Source organism: Rhea pennata, chromosome 24, assembly GCF_028389875.1.
Source record: "Rhea pennata isolate bPtePen1 chromosome 24, bPtePen1.pri, whole genome shotgun sequence".
Taxonomy (NCBI): domain Eukaryota; kingdom Metazoa; phylum Chordata; class Aves; order Rheiformes; family Rheidae; genus Rhea; species Rhea pennata.
In genome coordinates, this window is record NC_084686.1 from 5,241,109 (window position 1) to 5,265,615 (window position 24,507).

The 24,507-nt window shown below is 46.9% G+C and overlaps 1 protein-coding gene across 1 annotated transcript in view; it reads right to left on the reverse strand.

The window, feature by feature from the left end:
• JAM3 (junctional adhesion molecule 3) overlaps positions 1–24,507 on the reverse strand; it is a 34,885-nt gene that overhangs the window by 2,770 nt on the left and 7,608 nt on the right. Inside the window, exons 2-8 of the mRNA XM_062594497.1 lie at positions 6,028–6,093; positions 5,002–5,115; positions 4,000–4,152; positions 3,557–3,759; positions 2,838–2,937; positions 1,789–1,918; positions 417–471 (exon numbers count right to left, since the gene is read on the reverse strand). Of these exons, the coding sequence (XP_062450481.1) occupies positions 417–471; positions 1,789–1,918; positions 2,838–2,937; positions 3,557–3,759; positions 4,000–4,152; positions 5,002–5,115; positions 6,028–6,093 (821 nt within the window). The remainder of the gene's footprint in view (positions 1–416; positions 472–1,788; positions 1,919–2,837; positions 2,938–3,556; positions 3,760–3,999; positions 4,153–5,001; positions 5,116–6,027; positions 6,094–24,507) is intronic.

Below are 24,507 nucleotides of genomic sequence, written 5' to 3' on the forward strand. Positions count from 1 at the left end.
ACACATAGCAGTGGACTTACTGATTCCTTCTTCAGCGTCTTTGCTGATAGAGAGAGGCTTTTTCTGATCTCAAGCTTAGTGAGCTATTCAAATCCCAAAATGCAAATTCTCTTATAAAAGCATCATGGCCTGCCTACTTAATCCAATGAAACTCATCCTAAGGGGGTCAAGTCATGAGATAACTGAGACAGAGCAGAGCTGCATTTGATAGCTCTTGGCATCAGTCACTTAAGACAACTTAAACTGCTCATTTTTTCTAAGGAAATGACTCAGCCTTTACCCTTCTGTTTTCTCTCTGTTCTACATCTTTGCTTCTGAACAGTGCCCACTCTAAGAAAGACTACATTCCCTAAAAAAAGCTAGTAGTCCTTTGCCTCTCCTACATAAAGAGATGTTAAATGCAAATCATTTGTTACCTCATCATCTGTTCGGATATAGTTAACGCCATCAGGTTTCGCTGGAGATTTGTAGCTGAAATAAAGGAAAAGAACTCATTTCTGGGACAAGAAGACTGCAGATTTTCAGAGGGGAGATGAAAGAAGAGACTATAGGAAGACCAGTCCAATGAAAAGAAAGCAGAGAGAAACCCAGCTCATTGCTCAAATGCTAGATCTGTGCATTTTATACCATTCATCATGACAGGGATTTTTTTTCTTTTTTCTTTTTTCTTTCTTTCTTTCTTTCTTTCTTTTCTTTTTTTTTTTCTTTTTTTTTTTTTTTCAGTCCCTATAAGAGTCCTTGAGCAGAGGAGAAAATGTTTGCCACATATTTCCACAAACACTAAGCCTGTGTCTGCAGTAACTCCACAAAGACTTTAACCAATACTTTTCTTGTCTCTGCTACCCTGGTCCCTATGCAGTACCTTCCGGTGTGCCTCCAGCATTGTTTCTTGTAGCAATTACAAAGTTAATTTTAAACCTTCACTGCCAGATGTCTTCAGCATTTTGCCTAGCTATAAGAAACGCCCACTTGTTTGCAATCACATAGGAATTTAGAAATTATGTATGACTGTGAAGTCCAGCGTATGCTACCCCTCAGTCATATGCAGATAGAGTACTGGGAGTTTGTTCTGGAAAAAAAAATGGACTGCTGCTGAAATACAACATTTAACGTAGATCTATCTGGTGGGAATCTATCTAGTTTTACATATGTTATTTCTTCTACAGATTCTGTAAGGATATCAAGGCTTGTTTCTGATCCATGGAGAAACTGTCACCTTAAATCCTAATCCTGATACTGTTGTTTTAACATTCTAGTGCACAACCTATAATGTGCACATTTTTAATCCCAGTCAAAATCAATGAGCTTTTCTGCAGAGAGGTTACTCTTCCACGTACATTTCCTATGTCTGTCCTAATGCTTTAAGCTGATTTTGCTATGTGCTCTGCTCATTGATCGCAGACCTCTGTATGCCAACAGCACACAACCTATTGGACAGCACTCGTACGCACGTAATTGTGCTCTCCCGCTCCTGCAAGGCATAAGCATATCAGACATAGCTCTCACTCCTCTGTCTGGTGGTCTTGGCAGCAACTGCAAGAGGAGCCACACCAAAATTTTCCCTTGGACGTATAAGCCTTCAGCATGGCGCTGAAGTGTTCACAGCAGGGAACTGGATAGTTCAAGAACTGGGTTGGCCTATAGTCTTTGGTGGAGGACTAAAAAGAAATATGTCCAAGTCATGCATTGAAATATATTTTGGCTATGAATTTCTGGCCCCCTTCAGAGCACTTCACGCTAGGTGAGGGCACAGGGATATGTATAAGAACGCTGTGAATCCCAGCTTACCTTTCCCCAGTCTCTTTACTGTTTGCGAAGTAACCCCTTCGGTAGGCACAACAGATACCAAAAGTGATGAGCACCAAAACTGCAAGGACCACCAGGACTCCACCGATTATCCCACCAATATTGAGGTCATCTGGCAAAGAGAGAAAACATCATCCAGTATTTTCTTAAGACAGTTGCAATATCCTAGCTGAACACAGACTAAAACCATACCTCTTGGCTATTTTAAACGAAACACCAAGAATTCATAAGAATCTAGTCAGTCCCTGATTCACTCCACTCAAGAAGGACCTGGACTCCTTCCAGAGCAGAGAGAGTTTCTGTTCTGGCCTAGCAGAACAGTGAAGACTAAAACTTCTCCCTTCTCTTTTTCTGTGTGCACCAGGTCTGTTCCATTCCATTCCCTGTTTGTTTGTTTGAGACACAACTGTTCATGAATCTGAACAGCGTTTTAATGTTTCCCTCAGTTTTTAAATTGCTTTTTTTCTTCTTCTCATTTCTGGGTTCCTCTTGTTCTTTTAAAAGGCATATTTCAGCAATAGGGACTGACTGTACCGGTGTTAGAAAACTCAGATCTGTAATATACTTAACGGCAACTTCATTATTTTATAAATCCAGAAATGTAAGCAAAAATTCCTTCTATATAATTAGCATTCTTAAAGCTCATCTGTGTTCTTCCTTGGACAGTTAGGATATCATTGCATGCATTATCTAGATATTAGAATGCTTTTGGAATCTCTCTGCACCGTTGATAGCAAGTGCATACCAAGGGTGCCTGTTAACTCAGTATAAGTAGCTTTTAGTGAGGTCTTTTTTCCAGACTTTGCTATCTCATTTTCAAGTTTTTCTCATCTGATGCTATTCAGTTTTGAAAATGCCATGCAGCAGCCTAGTCTTGATCCTCTGCTGGAGAAGAACTATTTTGGGAGGCTATCAGAAATCTGAGAAGACTGAATGCTCTAGGCTGTCCGTCTTCTTGCTCTACAGTAATGATAATATATTAATGATGATATATTAATCAATATTGCCAAAAACTATGCAGAGCCACTCACAGACTTCCATCTCCTGCTCCTCACACTTGGCAAAACCCGCATCATTTGTTGCTATGCAGGAGTAACGGCCCGTGTCGCCTTTGTGCACAGCATGGAAGACCTGAGGAGGAGGAAAGGGGAAGCAGAACGTGACAGACAGAAGACATCGTGAGGGCACAAGCATGCTAGAAAGCAGGCCCAGAGTTGCCTTGTGGACTCATAAGAAGAAAAATGTTTTAGACTGAGGATTCTTCGCTTCTGAGACCTGGCAGTACTGGAGCATAAATGCAGAATTCTTACTGCCGTTCCCCACTTTTACTCTCCGTTCCCCAGGCATTACAGTGCACTGCAAGACACCTCCCTTGGGAAGACAGCCACCATGGCAGGGATACAAACTGATGGTTCCCCCTGTAGAGAGCATTTAGCAGCTAGCGGTGGGGGTGTATGAAACACAAAAAGAAAACTGAGATTTAGAAGCCATGTCGCCGTTCTCCCAAAAAAGGCAAGTGACACTGGCAGTGCCTCAAAATCAAACAGCTGGGGTCATAAGTTCTTCTATCATGTTAATCTTTCCAGTCTCAAAGTTACCCAGATCCTTGAACACCTAACCTTCTTCAGATTATTTCTTCCTTGCGTGCCATGCAATGCAAAGTGAAATAATCTTTTCTTCTTTTAGAAGCAACACTGAAAATCAACCTGTCCAGCAACACAAGTCTTGATTGTATCCGTAAGGTTATTACCAGAGTGCCAGTGGTGGGGTTAAGGGTGTACGAGGAATTCTGGAACTTGGCATTCGATCTCGTGTTTGGTGACAAAGGCTCACTGTTGCGGTACCAGCTGTAAGTGGACTTTGGGTATCCTTCATTCTCGTGGCAGTGAAGGGAGGCTGTCTTACCAACAGGTATAGCTTTAGGCACTGTGCATCTAGGAGTCACAGGTTTCACTGTGAGGAAGACAGAAAAACATGTGAATCATACCAGTGAGTAGAACTAAATTTCTGACGTACGTTCTAAGCTGTCTGCTACAAAGGCACCAAAACTTTCAGCTGCTTCCAGCTGGCTTCCAACAAGTTCCAGAGTCTCTCGAGTCAGTGTTGAGCGCCACTGTTTCAACTCTAAAGAGACCCACAGAAACTTTCATCAGCCAGCAGTGCCTGCAGAGGTATCTGTGCCTGAGCCAGTACCTTGGACGGTAAGTTGGATATTTATCTCATCTATGGTTTTAGTATCAGAAGGTGCTGCCACTTCACAGCGGTATGTGGCAGTGTCCATCCGGGTGGTGTTTTTAATCACCAGCGATGTCCGGCTCAGAATTTCTGCACGAGTTGCAAAGTCTCCTGATAAAGAAGAAAGAGAGACAAATTTTCAGGCAGTCATGCAGGCTAACTTTAGGTATCTGAGTTAGTGGCTGAGCTTGGGCTCTTTCTGGAGTCAACAGAACCACCTGAAAGGAACTCCCTGCTCTTAAGAGCCTTCCTCTCTATAATGACAACACAGGTAACCAACACTGCTAACCACAGAAAAGGATGAACGGGAAAGCACCATCCCAATGCTCAAAAACTGTGGCAAAATCTGACTTTTTTGACAGCCTCAGGTCTTGTCTCCTCTGGAAGATTCATTTGGATATGACTGTTGGTCCCATTTAATGTGCGATCCCTTCAACAGTAATACCACTGTAATAGTAACTCCAGCTGCAGACAAGCCCTACCAGCAGTCTTGTATTTGAGTTTCACTCTTAAGCCAAAGAGTCTGCTTCTCACTCATCACACGCTCCCTGGATGCTGCAAAGACAGACGACTCAAGACAGAGATGCTTCTGAAGTATTGGTGGAGCTCTCAGATTTTGTTTGGAAGGACAGGAAGGGTCCACATGTGGTCCTGAGAGCCCAAACACCCAGCAAGCATGCAGGGACCAACAGAAGCTGGAGAAAAGAAGCTGCAGCATTTGCAGAGAAGTATTTCCTGCACAGGATCTCATTCCAGCTCTTTGTGGCTCCCTCATTGAAGTGTCAGTTACGACCCCCAGAGGACAAGGAACATTCTGCCCTCTGTCCATCTTGCACTTTGATTTCTAATTCCAGAAGAAAGCAGGCAGACAAACAGAGATCCTTTCTTTTACAGAGTTGTCTGCTCTCTGTCTTACTTGTCTGAAAAGTAGGAAGAGCAAAGAACAACGAATCTTCATACCCTGCATTTTATTGTCAAAAAATACATAAGAGGTTTCGCCATCTCGGATTTTCTTCCACTCAATTCTGGGATCTGGTGTTACGGTGGATTTAATGATGCAGGACAGCTCAACACCTAGCAGCAGGAAGAAAAATGAAATACAGATTAATAGGAAGCAGCTGTATTTTTGCTCTGCTTCGAGCAGTCTTGCACATTGTTTTATTAGGAGATGCTACCCACAAAGCAAGGCCTCCTCTTTCATCCGCCTCACAAAGAGAAACACTGCCGGGTTCCAGAAGCTGTTGGGGAAGATGGATTTTGGCCAGCAAAAATAACAGCCATACAGATAACAGCTATGGAGAGAAACGAACACACTGTTCTCCGCAGGCCCTAACGCACGGCAAACAATACTGTGTGACTGGGTGAGTCCACAGCGCGGTCTCGCTGCTAATCAGGGCGTACAGTGTGAATCAGGGCCACAGGATCTCCCTGGGTTGTGTCTGCTAATGTACTCAGCAATGCCTTATTCTCTTGTCTGAGCTGGGAATCGTGCTGCCTGTGGATAAATTCAGCAAACTCGGTCCCCTTTGAAGTAGGCAATGTCATCTCCATCTACAGGAGAGGACACGGCAGCAGCGTTGAGAGGTGGCTTACCCAGAATCACGTTGCAGGTCTGTAATAGGGCCAAAATAAAATATACATTTCCTGACCCCCTCTTCATTGTATTAATTGCAATGTAACTGACTTTTCTCCATTTGGGATCCAGTTCAGCAAAGCACTTAGGTAGACACCTTGCTGTGCCAGTGACTTTCACGGGACTCCAATAAACCACATCAATCAAGCGCTTAACTAAACAGGGAAAGACAAAGACATGCTCTTAAGCGCTTTTCTGAATCTCAGATGCTCAGTTCTCCTGCCTCACCCAAGAAACCAGATACCATGAGCAACATGCAAAATTTTTCCCAATTGCTTGGACTGATGCAGATCTCCATGCAGAGGGCAGCGCAGTGGCTGTGCTCCGGAGCCAGCGGCCCGCGCAGCACTCACTCTGGAATTCCTGCACCACAGGCTTGGTGTTGCTGGATGTCAGCTCCACAGCCAAGAGTCTGCAGCCTGGAAAACCAAACAGAAGGTAATAAGAAATAGCACAGCTCATAAGTCACCCAACTAGAAACATACTGCCTGCTGAGAAATCTTCTCAGCCAGCTACAAGGACTAACATCCCCAGATGAAAGCTATTCCTGGCTACTAATGCCAGTCCAGCAGGTCTGAGTTTATTTAAGAGATGTGGTGAAAATACAGGAAATGCAGTTGTTAGAAGCAGCAATTAAAGCCAAGGATTCCCATAACGGCAGAAAGCAATGCCAGCACAAGACATTTCCTTGTGCCTTATGCTTGTTTAGATCATGACGGGATTCTCATTCTGATAATCCAGGACGGAACACATTATTTTCCAAATTAATTTGATGAGGAGGAAAAGACAGGAAGTAGAGTTCCGGTCAGTTCCAAGAAGATAAAATGTGCCAAGTCTCTAACATACGCTGATTTTATCTTTAAGTATTCTTAGACATAGTATAGAAATGTCAAATGTGGGGTTAGTAAATCATGAAAGGCCTGGGTTTCGGGAGAAGACAGAGTACAGCTCTTTGGGAGAGTCCCAACCCAACTGGGACAAATTTCCTCATGCCATCAAACATTTCTTGGAGACAATGTTCAGTGCCACTCGGTGTCCAGCCTAACTGCGCTCCCACAGAGCTGAGTGGAAGCCGTGCTTCCTTCAGCCGAAGCAGCACTAAAATCTTATTCACACACTGCTGCAAGCCATCCTTACACCGCAGTTTGTTCTCCTTTCCTGTCCTTGTTCTGAACTCCAAATTGTTCCCAACTAGTACAGCCATTTCCCCCCTTTTATTTCTCTCTTGAGAAGCTGCCCTCCATGTCTTTTCTGCTGTGCTTTTTGCCTGAGCAGGTACCAACCGCATTCACGCACCGCTGGATGCAGATGCGTACAGACGCCTCTCCTGGGGGAACAGGCAGGCAGCTTCCAGCGCGGCACATTACGGAGAAAGAGAACCAGGCAGCAAAGGCAAGCCATGCCTTCACCATAGAAAATACTCTGGAACAGGTGTTTGGTTCTTGCAAAGCCCATTACCTCCCAGTCAGACCACCATGTTCTGCAAAACATGGGCTGCACCAAAGTCTTATCTTACAGGAGGGAGGATACATGCTACAATCAGTGCCAGATAACCAGCTACACTGGGATGCCATAGGCCTGTATGCAACTCTGCTATTAAGAAGCCAACCAGAAATTCATTGAAAACTAAGAAAAGACACCCACTGACTTCTGTGGGTATTAGATCAAACAGCAAGGTAAAGATGATGGAAACTAATGCCTCAGTGATATGAGAACATGTGCAAATAGGTTAAGACTATTTTACTCCAGGTAAAAAGTCACAATAAATTTGAATACAAAGTAGAAAAGGCAGCTGAAGGGGGGGGGGGGTGTGGAGGGAAAAAGGACCACCATCACACCAGTCCTTTTGTAATTCCTGTGTGCTGGCATTCAGGGTGGAAAGCTTTTTGGGGAAAAAAAAATCTGTGACAACACATGGGCAACATTTCTCTGACATGTGTCTCAGATAATGTAACAGAGCAAGGCAGCAAGTCTGAGAAACACCCAGGAGCTGCAGAATCACTCCACTGAAAACTCGAGCTTTAGGTGCCTTCAACACCTAGACTTCTTTCAGCTCCCTGCCGATACCGATCGCTCATGACTGCTGACGTTCCTCAGTGCCTTGGCTTTCAGTGCTTATTCCCCAAAGACCACTGGGGAGGGCTGGAGTCTGGCAAGGTTTAGAAGCTGTCCTTGGGTACAAAATAATTTTTACTCACATAAGATGCAAATGATGATGCAAATCAATAGACTGCCCAGCCAAAACTGCTCCTAGCAGGATCTTTCCACCCTTTCCCCTTTCGCATTTGGAGACATTCATGTAGTATTTGGGAGAAATCCAGGACTGAACTAAGATGACAGTGCTCTGGATTGCAATGTAGCTATTGGGGAGAAACTTATCGGAGCTGAAGGGAGTAACAGGGCAGTGCAGCGAGCAGTTTGTGTTCAGTCTGCTTGTGCTTTACTTGGGGGGACTCAGGAGAATGCCGTTTTCAGAGCTGGCTCTCAACAGCTCAAAGAAGTTGCCGCCGTCTTGGTTTGCTTCAATCAGGTGGTGATCTCAGCAACCACAAGTAATTTGTTCAGCTCTACAATCAGGCCTGCTGCTTCCAGACTTACCCCTTGAAAAGAGGTAACTGTGCCACAAGGCACCAGCATATTCCTTTCCCTTTGCTTATCCTCTGATCCTTCCAGGTGTTCCGCCTAAACTATCACATGGCAAACCCAGGGCTGTGATCCTTGCTCTCCTTCCCCATGAGTATAAACAGATCTCCCTAATCCCAGCAAAACCCCAGAGTATTAGAAGTAGCTAGTCAAAAGAAGACAAGAAACAAGCTTAGGAAAATCCTTCTGAAATCTGCTGACACATTTTCAATAATGCTCTAGGGCCTTCCGCACAAGGATGTCGTTTGATTGCTTCTGCAGTGCGATTCCTGCTTCTGGAACTGACAGAGCGTCCCTTGAGGACCCAGGCCTGAGCACTCAGCTTACGTGTGGAGACCCTGATTCACCTCCTGACTGGGACAGGTGGCTCTGGTGGTAGCATTCGCCTAATTTTTAAAAGGAAGAAGGTTGTAGGTGCTCTCCAGTTCTGAGACAGCATCCTCCTTCATCAAAGAACTGCGTCACAAAACCCATTCTACAAACGACGACTTTCTCCTAGGACCTGAAGTAGCAGGTGATGATGGAGACTGCTGCAGAATACAGCTTGCACAGTGTTTACCTGGTCGGTACTAACATATATTGTAAGTCTTTTGCAAACACTAGAGAAGGATGGGGAGGGAGAGGGACGCCGTAAAGATTCCTTTGTTCCTTAAAGGAAATTTGATAACACCAGTTAGTTTTTTATTCTACATTCTTGTTTACAAGAGATTCTTTTTCAGAATAACAGTGTCCAATCAAGTAGGTATATGGTGACAGGCCTGCTGAAATACATCTGCAGCTACTAGATCAGCTCAGTGAAAGATGGAGACAGTAACACCACAACGATGTGTTAATCTGAAGGAGTTACCACTCTAGAGGAATTCACTCCAGGACTCCATCAAACTCTGGACCCATCTTGTTTCTCGGAAATTATTCACGGCTGGGTCTTTCTCACACATTAACCACAAGAGACTTAGGTCTATCCCTCAGGCACAAAGTGCAGTGACAACAGATTTTAGACAGAAGCTGAGTCCTTGGAGACTTTGAGAGAGGTTCTTACATTATCACATGTATTGGCTGTGGACAGAGATCATGGTGGCTGCTTAAATCACTGCTAAAGTAGATTTGTTTTTCTGTGTGTGGCACAAAAGCACTGAGAATGGCATCTTATAAATAACAAGACGACTACAGCTTTGCAGGGAGCAAAACAAGACAAAAATCCTAAGTAACTACAAAGATGGTAAAGTAGGTGCAGAACAACTCTTTACCTCCTCTTAGCTCTTTTGGGGGGAATTTCTTCCTCATTCCTTCCTACATGGCAGGACTAGCCCCCTCCAGGGGGGCTGGAGAAATCTGCACAAAGCCAACACTTCCCAGCTGCTTCCAGGCTCCCGTTCAAGGAACGGGGTGATATGCTACATCATATTTCATTGCTTTTGGCAAGTGCTGGCTCTTTGGTGGTGGCACTGTTAGTTGCTTTGTTTTGTATGTTAAACCATCATTAGTGGTAACTGTCATCCTTCAGAAAATGTATTCCAAAGATGTTCCTTTAGGCCTCTTTCAGTGCGTTATGTAAATCTCAAAGGTCTCAGCATCTTGGGTTTGTGGACTAACCTTGCATAGACATGCATCCCTTTCCACAGTGCACACGTGCCACAGCAGATGCACCTTAATACCTACCAGATCTGTATGTACTAGTAGACTAGACTAGTAGACTCAGCCACAAATATGGTTGAATCCCAAACGCCATCAATTCTCTAATATAGCATCCAGGACAAAGCAATGAAGTCTATACATAATCTTATGACAGTCTAGCTAGAGAGATTCAGCCCATGCTTGTTACTGTGATTCATGTTATCTGAATCATTTTAAAATGCTGCATTGAAAGTACAGAAGAAAGAAAATAGCAACTTTCCTAAACAACTAGATGATAGTAAAGATCCTATCTCCATTTTTATGGGGTTTAAGTAAAGCCTGACCCTCCATCTCCTTTCATCCTAATTTATTGGTTTAAAAATTCTAGGCATAAGTAAGATGAGGTAAAATATTCCTAAAATATTACATGTAAGGTAAAAAGGATGACTGGCAACAAATTCAGATTAGCTGCTGCCAGTAGTCTATGCTGCAGTATAGGAGAGACTCCAATGCTTTTTTGCTGATATTATAGTCATCTGATAATTTTAGCTAATGCACAGTTTGGCACAAGCAGTACAAAACCACGTAACTGTATTTAAACAACTACCCACTAAAGCAACAAAAATATGCCTTACTTGGGATGTCCATCATCATTACACTGTTGCTTGATTTGAAATTCAAAATGCGTCTAAGCCACAGGGGAATGCTGCTATAAACCACATGCCTTCTTAAGCATCTTTGCTTTCTAGATGGTTACTCTGTGCAGCAGGAGTACTGCTGAGTGAGAGCAAGCGATACACTGTTAGGTTTTAGAAATATGTTAGCCAAACACTCGGTGTGTCAACACATCCGTGACTGCCAGCTTGGAGATGCACCCTACAGCATCCACCCGCAGTACTGTGAGCTGGAGGGAAAGAAGCGGTGACGAGGGCGGGACGGCAGAGACATCAGAGCAGCAGGCGTAAGGAGAACACTGTCGCTGCGGGCAGCCCAGCTGACCTCGAGACTGTCCCTACCTTGGATGTGTTGTGCATATGGGATAGGAAGATGACTGTTAAACTCGTGAGAGACCTCCAGAGGGAGGGTGGAGGAAGCAACACGGAGCTGTCTGCTGGACTGGGTCAGAGGAGGATGTGTCTGTGCTTGGCTCATTTTGAAGAAACCGCCCTAAGCCCTAACTTTTCGAAACCTTTTGCACCTCCAGATGGCAATCCCTTTGCCTCTCAGCACTTCAGTTTGAGGATCATCTCCACCTTTCAGACACGACTGCTTTTATTAAAGGCCTGAGGCCCAAGGTAGAAAACGCTGTTCAGGTGAAGCATAATGGCTTCAGCAGGATTGCTTAAGGTGGGACCAAGGGATCTCACTGCAACCTGCTAACGTTTGTGAGTTGCACCTGCAGCAGGTTCAAAGCACAGAGAGAGTGGGGCTCCCTGGTCCCCTGCAGCAGCTCCAGGACCCTCCGCTGGCTTCCAAGTAAGGATATTGCACAGCAGTTCAATTACAGGTTTAGCTGCTGGAGGCTCTTTGTGCTCTTCTCTATCCCTGGTGCATCTCATTCATGTTCCACAATGCAACTTGTGCCAGTGTAGACTAGGTGGTGTAGGACAGGTAACATGACACAGAATATGATGCCGAGAACTGTGAAAACTGCCTAACTTGACTCTGCTGGGTGGGGTTGGGTTTTGTTTTGTTTTTTTTTTTTTTTTCTCTTTCTTTTTCCTTTTTCTTTCTTTCTTTGGTCTGACTGTCCTTTGGCTGGAGATTTTTGAATAGCTTAAGGGAGCTGCATGTATGAGATGCAAGGGCCAGCTTTCTAAGGGTGTGTAAACGTGCGGGCAGGGTGTAAATGGCACACATCACTGTTACTGAATTTCAGTGGGAAGTAGGCACCCTATTTATTCTCATATGTATTTTCAGGTGTCTCAGTGCCTTTCTAAGTGACAATTCCTGTAGGTCTGCTTGGAAAAACCCAGCCTAAACCCAGAAATGCAGTCAGTAGGATTTCATGATGTAGTGCTGAGAGACTTAACTTCGATCCCTTGCCTCCAGCCCAAGAGTAGCTGGCTGTATATTTGCTGTGGCATCCAAATGGCAGGTTAGAAGCCCCTTCGAGTGGATTCAAGGGAGCAGGGGAGTGGATTACCCATTCGAGTGACCAGGAAGAGTTGCATGCCTTGCACATAGTCCAGTTTTCCCTGGCGCCTCTCTGAGATCAGCAAGCCAAGCGTGCCTCGGGGGTGGGCTGCCCTGCTAGAGAACAATGTAGATGTGTAGCTAGAGATTAGGGAACAAAAGCTTAGGAGTGTCTCCGTTCAATTTAAGTAACAGATGGACCTGGTCTGTGTGGGAGCTGATAACAGTTATAAAAAGGCCATCATCAGACTGTGGCCAGCCCACCCTGGAAAACACCCGACTTAGTCATAAACCCTCTGTGCTGTTATAGCTGCTTGTGCTAGTAAGGCTTTATTTTTACCAGCTATCATAAAACAGTTTGACTTATTTTAGATGCATGGCTTGTAGAGCTCACTTAAAAAGGTGCCAAATCTGTGATAGACACCCACAAAGGAGATGTGCCTTTCTGGGCAGGGGCCATGAAACATAATTAACCAAGGGAAGGCAAATGCAGTATTAAAGAGCAGCGTACGGCGCTTCATGCGGCACTGTCTTTTGCTTTTCTCCTCCCTTAGATAGATAGGTGATGGCACTCGTTTAGCACTAAATGCCAAGAATGAGGGAGCCTCTGGTGATCCCTGCAGGACCAGGACCCCACAGTAGGAAATTGTGTGGAAGACCACTGAGTATTTGCTTTCATCTAGGCTTCTGAGAATTCAGGCTTTTTTTCATAATTCACTCTCTTCCTGCTCACCGCCAGAGAAGCCAAGGTGCTACCTGTCTGTAGGTGGAGTGTGTGCAGCCGTGCAATAAAACCTCAGCCAGTGAGAATATCCCAGTTTCAACCTACAGCTTAAAGACCTGACTGCATTTGCTGCAGAAGAGGCCTATTAGCATCCAGGCCATGCACACAGCCTTTTCTCTCTCTCTCTTTTTTTTTTTTTTTTTTTTCCTCTTTTTTTTTTCTTTTTGGACAGGAGGATTTACTGTTCTACCTCCTAATCAGAGAGCGAAGCCATTTGTATACAGACAGCCTATACACCCATGCTCAGCAGTGAAACAGCTTGCTAGAGAGATGCAAGGAGGGGCAGAGCCCTCTAAGATAAAAGCAAAGCAGCCTCCTTTTGCAGATAAACATTCCTCCTCTCCTCCAGGCAGGGAGGGAAGCGTAGGTTTTGCCTGGTAGAGATCACACAGTGCTTTCTGAAGGTTTTCCAAAGTTTTATTTCATGATGCTGGGACACAGCTGCAGATGCATTGCCTCTAATACCCATCCGTCAAGGGCTTCTGGAGCTCAGAATTTCACAATCTTTGGTTGCAGTTTTGCTCATGGCATTGCAGTGTATTTACAGTTGAGGTGTTAAGGCCCTGTGTAATTTGCACTATCACAACAACTGGAGGCAGCCTGTTCTCAAGATCTGATCTGATCCGATTGGCATCACTTTGCAAGTCCTTGGGCCCCTGCTAAGAGGCACCATGAGTCATGTTCCAGAGCTGTCTGAACAGGGAGAACTTAAGCTTACTCACTGACTTAGCACAAAGCTCTTGGCTGTATGACTTGGGCTTGGACCTAGTCTACAGGCAGGTTCTCATGCCCTGCTCTCCTTAAAGGGAGTATGGTTGCTTTGTGAGAGCCACAGCTGAGCCAGCAGCTGGCAGCACAGGAGGAAAGCTCCAGGGCTGAAGGGCATAGCACACTTAGTCCTTTTCTTGAGATAGCTTTTCAGCCCTCAGAACTCACATGGCCAGAGAGACCAAGAGCCACCACCACAAAGGCATTATTCAAATGCTGTTGACATCAAGGGGAAGATAGGCACTTAATACTTTCCAGATGTGGCTGAAAGTGCCTTGCTCAGCACCTACATTTGTAAATGATCTGGCCCCAGCTCTCCTGTTTCCCAAACTCATACTCCAGTTTCAGGCTGTTCTGCTGGAAAGGACTTAGCATGTATGCCAGACAGAGAGGGGAAGGAAGCAATACCTGGGTGCATCACTGGCATCTACTACCTAAAGAGCTAAAGATGGAAGCAGCAAGGGCTACAGTTTCCAGCATGTCTGATTGCATCCTCCTTGTGTAATGCATTCGTGGGCCACCTTCAACAAGAAAAGATGCAAGGAGTTAGGATTTGCCCCTGAAAACTTGGGATGAGTGGTAAAGGAGTAGGAATGGGAAGGAAACAAGAATAAGCAAGCTGTGCACTGAAGAGGAGGCTGTCTGTTATTACAAGCTCTTGGATTCCTGAATCACTTTTCCCTTCCTGAGGAACATAAGACTGAACACGAGTCTTTTTCCTGGGTATGCATGAGGAAATAGGGCATACAGCTTCTGTGTTGTGTTAGATACCACTATCCAGGGGATTAAGTCCTGCCCAGGTCATTTATTGTGTCTTGCTACTGACCGCAGAGGTTAAGCCCCTTACACAGCTGCTTCAGGCTTGTTGTGTTACACTGACTCTCCAGCAAGAAAAAACAGGGGCAGGTGGCCTTGCTGCGAGGCTTGGAGGGAAGGCCATTAGGCAAGAGAGTGTCTAATTATGTCTGCACCAAGTCTTTGGCAAAAGCCAGAAGAGAAATAAGGCAACAAGGAAACAATTGCAGATCACTTGGCTAGAAATGTATCCAAACAGTCACTTTGTACCGAGCGCTCTTCTTGCCATTCTCATTAGCAAACGAGCAGCATAATTACATCTTCAAACTGTTCGGGCTCACTGCCAATTCTGATTGTGAAAACTGATGTATTCATAGAAAACAGGACAAGAGGGCACCTCCAAAGGTCAGCTCACCCCCACCTCCTCTGCTTTAGGGCATGAAAACCCAGAGACTAGAGCTGGCCAGGCCTCTGGGTGTCTGCTGAGGTCCCGAAGTGCAGTGTTTCCCAATGACCATTTTCATCTGTCAAAGCACTTTGCATTCATCAGTTAAGCCTTGGTCCCCTCCAGTTCAGTGAGGATGTTCAGTCCCAGCTCACTGGAGGAAGAAACTGAGGAACAGGAAGCTACTGGAAGAGTAAGGAGTGCACTAGTATCAGCCTGTACTGGATATACAGCTCCGTGATCTGTTTGCTAGGCAAGAGTGCCCTGCAACAGGAAAAGTAAAGGCCAGGAACAAAACTGAGGAGCACTAAAGAGAAGCAGGAATACTTGCACAGGGCAGATCTGAAACCAGCCCTTCCTGCCTATTCCCAGGCGCCTTCCATTGTTCCCTTAGCCAGCCCCAGGAACTGCCACACAGGCACAGCCTACGTTATTTCTCACTTCTGCAAATCCAAAAGTCGCAGATGCTGAGACCAAATTAGTGCAAAGTGGGAGGGAACCGGCAGATAGCTAAGATAAGAGCCAGGGGCAATGGCCTTTCCCCTGTCCTCTCCCTGCCTCCCAGCAGGGCTCTCCTCTCAGCAGAGGGATGCTAGGGAAAGCCTCCAGGGTAGAGGCAGGTCAGTGATGCACGGTAGGGATCTAGAGCCAGGATCGGAGAGGCAGAATGAACCTGTAAAGGGAAAAGGGGCAAATTCCTTTATTTTCGTCTTGTGTGGGAATTTTGCTCCAAGCTTGCCGAGAATCTCATAAGCTAAAGTGACGTTTTCCAGGCTGAATGCCAGCCAATGCACAGACTTGATCTCAGCAGGTATTTGACTTCAACAGAAGCCAGGATGCTCAGCACCTGCCTGACCCTGGCTTTTGATGAGGACACATATATCAAAAGCTGCCTGAAATACAAAGAGAGGGAATAAGCAGATGCGCTATCAGCACCCGGCTTTGCAATACTCCTTAATGTCTGGCTGCGTCCCAACTATCAATATAGAGACTCGCAGGGTTTTAGCCTGTAATCCCCTGTTCCTCTGTCTGTGACTCTAATCTCTTGATCCTCAATTCTCCTCCAGCCTATAGCTTGACCAACAAAATGCAGATATAAAGTTCTGCTTATCAGAGACCAACATCATCATCTTCCTGCGGAAGATGGGAGTTGAGAAGAGAGCAGCAGTCATCCAAGCCAAGAGCTGAAAGCATAGGCTGGGGCTGGGAACAGGAGAGGCAGTGAGCAAGTACACAGAGAAATCATTTATGACAAGGCTGAAAACAGCTCCCCTTTTAAGAACATCTTTTCATATTTTAAGGTAGCATTTGTCTCTCTTTTCTGTGTGTATAATTTCAGCCTCAGGTATAAAATGCAATTGTCTATCCAACGTGCGGCACAAAATATTTACGAATGAGCGTTGCAAGCGACAGACCGCAGGCCGAGGGAGCGTTCGCATGCGAGGCGCTCTCGCAGCTGCCTCGGAGCTTGCTGCCGAGAGCCCGTGAACCGCTGCTGCCGTCACCGCACGCGGGAGAGGTGGAGCCGTCTTTCTGCAACCCCGCTTTGAAGCTTTGCCGTGAGTGTGTCAGAAGGAAGGACGCAGCCCTACAGGAGAAACAGGCGTTCAGCAGGAGGCTGCGCGCAAGCCACGTGCGGGCCTGAAGACACGCGAGTTGGGGGAATACAATTCTAGAGAGAGCCCTGAATCACGCTAGCAGATCCGAAGAGCCGTACCTGGTTAGCATCAGCCCGAGCACAGGCTGTGGACCTGCAGCGGGAACTGCGCTGCAGGGCTCGGTAGAGATTTTTTTTTTTTTCTTAAGAAGCACATCAAGAATTAGAGGGAGCCCAACCAAAGCCACGGACAGGTAAAGACAAAAAGCTTGACAGAGTGAGGACGCACTTAGGAAGATGCTGGCATAAATTAGTGGAGGAAGAGGGAGGAAAGGACTGTAATGTCAGGGCAAAGAAGGACGAGGAAAGCCATGCTGGCTCATCCCGACCTGGATTCCTGACCGTGGCAAGCTTGTTTAACAGAGCAGAAAGCAATCATGGCATGAAGGGGTTAAAAGCCTCCTTGTCCTGAGGGAGTTGAATTAGCCAGTTATCTGGGAACTAACTTCTCCCAAGACTCTGACTTGTTTTTCTCCTTAAACATCTCTTGCTGCTATTTTTAGTAGAGAATTTTCTCAGCTGAATGCTCCCAGTTGTGTCCTGGTCAGAGGCCCTTTTCCCAGAGAGATGCAGGCCCAGCAGTGGCAGCGTTGCTGCTCCGCGCGGAGGAACATTCTTGGTCCTGGGCCGCTCCCTCATTCAGCTTGGCTTTGTTCGTTGTCCTGCCAGCTTTGGGCTTTGCATCTGGAGCTGCCAGGAGGTCTCTCCTGAGGCATGGGCACAGTGTGCATCAGTTTGGTGCAGGCATATTAACTGGTATCACAGACCCCCCAAAGCCAGGGGAGGAAATAAAGTTAGAATTTGCAATGCAGTCTGCAGTTTCAGGAACAGCTAAAGAAGAGGCTGGGCTGGACTGGATAACTTCCTGCAGGCTTTCTAGGAGTATGAATAGCAAAAAAGTGGGAAGGAGATAGAAAGGAATGATTAGGCTGACATTAATAACAGGATCTGCTTCTCAGCACAGTGATCTATTGAATTTATTCCAGTTCCTCCAAGGGAAACAGTGGAAGCCTTTATTGTTCATAAAAGTTGCAAGTAAAATCAACTGGATTAAGGCAGTATACCCCAGAGGACAACCCTGCCCTGATGGCTGGAAACAAATGAGGTAACTCCCTTCCTCTTCTCTGGTTCTCCTGGGGCTCTTTTTCCTCCTTAGCCAAAATGCTTACCTGTCCATCACTCCTTTCCCCGGGCTCCTCAGCGCTCAGCCTGCAGCACAAAGCAAGCTCTCCGTCTGCTTGGGCTGCCTGCCTAGGTACCATCAGCACTTTGTCAGTGATTAGCTGGGGCAGTTTGCAGGGAAGCAATGCTTGTAACATCTTATCTACAGCTTGCTTTAATACCTGCCTGCCGAAGATGGGCATGTAAATCATGTAGCCAGCCCGAGGCACACAGATGAACAAGTTGAGTAAAGCAAGCAACAAACTGGTTTGTCTGTGTTAATGTGCAGTTAAATCTGGGGGACCCGGAAGGATGAGGTGCTTTCGAGCCTGTGGATGGAGCGCGGGGAAAGCGGGGAAGTGCTGGAGAGCAGTGACAGCCCATCGGTTCCAGCAGAGCTGCAGTCGAGAAGGTCGTCTAACAATGGCCCCTTCTTGGTCAGTGTGTCTGTTCCCTGTGTGTCTTGGAGTTATGTCAGTGAAGCAAACAGATTGGGAGCATATTTGTACTCCCCACAGCAGTACAGAAGCCAACGCAGACAGAGGAGTGCAAGCTGGGCTGTTTTCTGCTCCCTGCCTCAGTGCCAAGTTTCCAGCTCTGCTCCAAACCCGTGGCCGAGCCCTACTTTGGACAGGGTGAAGGGAGAAGACAGGCAGGGGCAGAAAACACTCTGCTTTCAGCTTATGTTTGCAGAAGTTGGCAGCTGGCTACGAAAGAGGGGAGTCAGATTTAACTTTTAAACAGTCACACCCCACCTCCGAAAGCCCCCACAGGAGACTAAATCTGGCACTGTGCAGCCTCGTCCTCCTCCCCATGCTTCAACAAATGAGGCCAAGAACTGCAGGCACCTGGACAACCCACAGATGCTGCAAGAGGGCTTGTCCCAAGGGCCAGTCCTACTTTCCAAAAGCTTCTCCAAGCCCAGTAGGAATCCCAGGAGCCCAGGATTTCTCTCTCGACCTTCACGTATGCATTCTGCTACACGGGCACTTAACTTTGGAGGCTCCTTTGAAAATCTCAGCCACAGCATTTTACAGATGAGTATGTTTCCCCCAACATCTGCCCCCCGCCCCGTGTCAGGTGCTGCCAGGGCCTGCCTCTCTCCTGGCCCTGCTCCCAGCAGAAGGACGGACAATAGGCATCTGAATGCAGGCTCCACTTCCCCTCCCTCACGGCGCATCAGAGCTACACGGGCTGAGAGCACGGCATGCCAGCGAGCGACAGATCACTCCAGATCATGCCTTGTCTTTTCTTTCCCTCCCAGTGTAGCCAAACTGCTGGGGGTTATGGCTGTTACTGGCCAAGCAAGCCAGTGCTGGGCATCCTGGCAGAGCCCAGCTGGCCAGACTGAAGGAGTCTTTCCTCAGCGCACCATTGCTGCTGCCCGTTAGATCCCTCTGCCAGAGCTGTTGGAAGCGACTGACCTCCTGCGCTCCAACCCTGCTGGCCAGAGCACGGCATAACGGTGCTCTCCTGCACCCCTCTGCCATGCCGGCTCACCTGGAAACGTGCTGGTGGCCTCGTGAACTTCCCCTTGCTTGCTCTAAATAGCACCTAGGTGCAGTTAACTGATCCAGGCAGTGCACATGGCACAGAGAGGGGCCGTACCACCTGCAGGAGGTTTGACTGGGGTTAAGTGGGAGCTGGCTCGGATCCTCTTAAGGAGCCATTGTCCCATCTTTCTAGAAATAGCTCCGCTTTTCACATCTCAGAGCTGTTCAGCCTGCTTGGCACTGTCTCTACTGCTGCAGAGACAGACAACAACAACAGAGTGAGAGAAACCTGTCTAGACACCATTTACCTTCCATCGGCTCCCACTGCCACATCAAAGCACCACTTCAAACAAACCGGCAAACTAGCCAGGTAACGATCCCTGTCTCTCCTATGCCTTTTCCAGCCAGAGGGCAGCCAGACCCATCCCATCATGCTTCAGAGCTCATCTTTAATCCACTCTTTTCTGAGAACAGAAACAGAGGTAGAATGAAAGTTCTAATTTCAGGAACATCAACAGAGTTACCTGGCCTCAGACTACTCAAGTGGGGGCTATGTCCTTTCTGCTCGGCATGCAGATGCAAAGAGAAATCTCATCTGCCTTCTAACAGCAAGCAGCAAACATCCAGCACCTTGGAAAAGCATCCATACAAGGTGTCCCTCTCCGTAACACTCCCCGAGCCTGGGTATGAGTGCCGCTGGAGACAGCAGTCAGTGACTGCACAGGCTCTCTCTTCTCACTACTGTACAGCAATTGGTGTACGGCTTGCCAACATGCTGGATTCATCTGGAATTGGCTAAGACAGAGTGCTGTGCTCCAAAAATCCACTAAAGGGCAATCCAATTGCTCTGCTGCTGAGCAGCCATGGACTGTTTCGGACACAGTTCTACATTTGAAAAGGGATCGCAACACGAGGGCATGATTGTCGTCTACACAACCAGCTTTGCAGTCCTAAAAGCCACAGTTGGAACTGGGGTCTCCACCGCACTGGGTACTGTATTGAAACACTCTGAAGAGACCTGAGGCTTAGCTTCATGTTTCATTTCTCAAGAGCAGCTAGTTACAGTGAGCTCCACTCACAAGGCACAGGATGAAGTGCATCATTCCATGCTCCTCATCTGAACACCACGGTGGGGCCCTTTCCCAGGACCAGGAACAGCCATTCTGCAGTCAGCTAGCCAGGCCGTGTGGCATTTTATTTGCAGTACAACTTATCTTTGCACCTTTTCAGATCTTGCCTTATCTTTCCAAAGCCACCCACACAAATGCTTTGCAAGCTTTGCTACAACACAAAGATGAAGAATATCATCCTATGTTACCAAAGGAAACTGAAGTCACCAAGAGCTACAAGCAATCTCCCCATCATGAGGCAGCAAGTCATTGAGCAGAACAAAGTCTCAGAAGCTCAGGGTAAATGTTAAAGACATCTTGAAATCAGGGGCAGAAGCATGAAAGGATCTGGAAATGTTTTTAGGTCACTTGAGCACAAGTCACTTGAAGTCATTGTTTTGGGGAAGTACTTGGCACAATCATCTAGTGCTGGCCCTATGCAGCCACCACAACAGCAACATCTAGCTCATTATTTTAATAAGGGTCCTTTGAAATACCTCTAGTGTGAGAGACAGCTAAGAAAATTCACTCTGGCTTTATTCTATCTCAGGCAGAAGCAGCCTTTATTTAGCAAACTGCTACTAACAGCTCTGTCTCATTAGTTGATGTTTAGGGAACCAGGCTGCAATTGTTCTGAAGTCTGGTGTTGCAGAAAGAGCCTTGATAATGAGGTCTAAAGGAGACAATTCCTCCTGACAGGCCCACAATGACCTAGAAATCCTACTTAATTCCCTGTCAGTGAGAAGTGCTGAGTAACAGCGAGGCAAAGAGGAACTGGGGGCTGATTTGAGAGAGAGGCTGTGGCCTCTGTTCACACTTTGGGCTGTGATGCAAGAGCTTGAGGATGGAAAAGCCAGCACTGCTCAGCCATGCAGCATCTCCCCAGACAAAGCAGATGGGAGGCTTGCCAGGTGGATAAACAGGGATTTGCTATGCAGGGTTTGTGGCCTGATCGTTAAAAGACTTGCCACTATGTAGCACATGCACTGTGCTGAGAGTGAAAATCACTGTGCTTAACACACAGGATTTGGCCCACTGAAACAGCCTGGCTCTAACCAGGGCTCCTTTGATGCCCTCTCAGCTGCAGCACCTGGGTATGGTCTTTTCAGCGCAGCAGAGACTGTCTGCTCTGGATCATGCTTGCTCACAAACTGCGCTGGAAACCCTGCCAAAGACTTTAAGACTTTCATGCAACTACCTTAACTTCTACAATGTCCCCAGGCCTAGCATGCCCAAAAGCTCACAAACTTTACCCACACAGCTACCAGTGCCATCAACAGACTGCGATAGGTACTACCACAAAGAAGCACCTCCTAGCCTGTATCAGGTTCAAGCACACGCTGTTTCCTCTCAGATGGATATGGGATGAGCAACAGCTCCCTGTGCTCTGCCAGGCAATGCGCACACCCTGGAGGAGCTGCTAAGCTGTTTGACCCATTCTGTGCCAATCATTTTTCCCTATTTCCTTGGAGGAAAAATTAACAGGTTGGCACAGGCTAGCACCACAGGCACACTACTTTGAAGTGGTTTGCATTCCAGCCAGCATGTGCAACATGGTTAGAAACCTCTGGGATTGATGGCCCAGAGCCAGCCAGGCCAGAAGTTGAGGTGCAGGGACTCAGCTGGAATGTGGGCCGGATACAGCTGAACTTCAAGCCCAGCCCCAATAAGGACCCTTACCAAAGCACGTGCTTGCCACCTGTTTCAGCCAGCAGACGAAGGACTAAACCAGGAATTCTTGAATTGAATGCACAGTCTGTTAAAGAATGGTCGAAAGACTTCCACCCCACGTGATGCTGTAGCTGATGTAATGCTCTCCACAGACTCAATGCAGAGGAATGCATCTTTGCCCATTACATGCAAGACCGCTACTCCCATACTGCAAATGCATCCCTGTTTAAAGTACAGCTCAAATCCACAAAGGACTACTATATATATATAAAGAACTGTGGAAATAAAATTACCAATCAAAATAGCGTCTAGACACAGTCTTAAAGTAACTAATGATTTGGGGAGTCTTCATGTTTGAAAGCCCAGTCTGAGATGCCACAAAGCAGTGTGATCTCAAAAGATGTCAAACATCTGCCCGCTGGATCAGCTCCTTTTAAAGCATTTCTAGCAGTGCACCCAAATCATTGGCCATTTTAGATTATCTTGGCCCTACTTTCTCTTAGGAGATTCCAGGTCACGCCTGCTCTTTATCTCTGTTTTCCAGCTGCCTGTTCCAGAATTCAGCCTGACGACTTATGCTGAGTCCCTTGGACGGCAGCACCAGAAGAAAGGCCTGAAGTGGAGAACTTAGCTCACGCCACATCTCTGCATGGGCTCTTCTGGCACAGACAGAGGATCTGCTGCAGCGACATGAGGAAAAGACATATGCTGAGAAAGGAAAGACCAGCTTTATTTTACCAGCCTGTGTTCCCACCGCAGCTGTGCTTTAAAGACTGCCTTGCAAAGTAGGAATTAAATCCAAAGGTGCCCATGCATCTTCCTTGCTGTCATCCCCTTATCAGTTATCTCCAACATGCTCTGAACCAGGAGATGAAAGGATCGTAACACTTATCTTGCCACTTAAGAACATGCTTAACAGCTTGCTGCTAAAGAGGAGGACACTCAAGCCTTGGGAAGCGGCTGTAAATTCTGCAAATGAGTTCCCTGGCATTTCTTTGAAAGGGATACTGCTTCTCAATGAGGGAGACAGATATGAAAAGAAAACCAGGGAGGGAGAAAAAGAGAAAAGGCTTTATAGCAAAGAAAGACTTTCCCTCGCGTCAAGAACATGAAGCCGAGTGACAGATGTGAGACATAACGGCATGTGTCTCTCTGAAGTGACTGAGGATGAGCTAGGAACTGTAAAACTCTTGGGGGGCATTTAAGCAGCCAGACTTAGGACATGTTTGCCACTAGACCACAAGAAGCTCCAAAAACACGCTCTCCAAGAGGCCGTGCAGTGTTACAGCCAAGAATGTTAGTGATCCCCTTACATGCTGCAGGCAGAACTGCTGCACCCCAGCTCCAGCTCTAACAGTTGAAGCCAGGACACTACACAAGTCCTCTGTGCCTCTCCCATAGGGCTCTCCTGCCTGAACTAGCCTCTCTCTGTAAAGACTCAAATACGCTTTAGTTGTAAGACTGTGTCACGACAAGGCATTGGTAAAGGGACAAGTCTTCTGTCTCATCTCTGGATTTGACCCTCATCTCCTACTCTTTGTAGAATGACTTGTCATCGTGGTGAATCGCCATGTGGCTGGGTCCAAATTGCCTTTGCTTACCCTTAGGAGATGAGTCAAACTCAAAACTGCCAAGCTGAGTCTGCTCCAAATATTTGGGGGAAAAAAAAAAAAAAAAGGAAAAGGAAAGAAAAAGCCCTCAGAGGATCAAGGAGCCTGCAGCAGAACAGGACGAGCCTCCTCTACGGAGAATAACTGCTATTGTTGACCAACAGTGGGCTGCTGGCAGGCTACAAGCATGCTGGGAAAGGCTCTGGAGTCCTCCCATATGTACAGGGCACCACAAGTGTCCTGGAATCTGGCATCCTCCATGCCCACGGCAATGTCCCAGTGATCCAGCACTGCAGACTTACCAGCTCTGACCCTAGCTCAGCTGTTGACACGGGGAACTGAAGAAGCAGTTGGTAACTGAGAGAGGGGGGCACTGGAGCGCCTTAGAAGCTGTTGCCAGCCAAAAGAACCAAGACTTCAAAGGGCTTATCTTGCCCTGCGTGGGAGAGCATGCAGTGCCTGGGGGCGAGGACAGCTGCTTGTCAGCCAGGCCCTTCAGAGGGTTTCTGATAGAAGAGGGGAGCTAGTACCTGGTTTAATCTCCCCTCCAGCGCACACAAGGCTGCTTTGGCAGGCAGAGCGCTGCACTGCCATGGTTTTTATGGGATGCTGAACACTGGCCAAAGCAAAGGAAAACACCAGATACATATGGATACTCACTGACTCAAAGAGCGAGCTCTGTTGGAGGGAGAACCCATGAGACCTGGGAGGCGATTACGAGGTGCTCTGGCTTTCATCTCCAGATCACCAGTTCAAAGGCAACTCAATCAGCACTGACCAACCTGTAGCCAACTAATAGCCGTTTGCTGATGCACAAGAGATCAGACAAGTTGTTGCCTCCTTGATCCCTGAGAAATCAGGCCAGACCCATCAATGCACCATATGCAAACTCAGCAGAGTAGCTAAGACCAAGGGGAGAATGAAACCAACACATCTTCTGAGGTCAG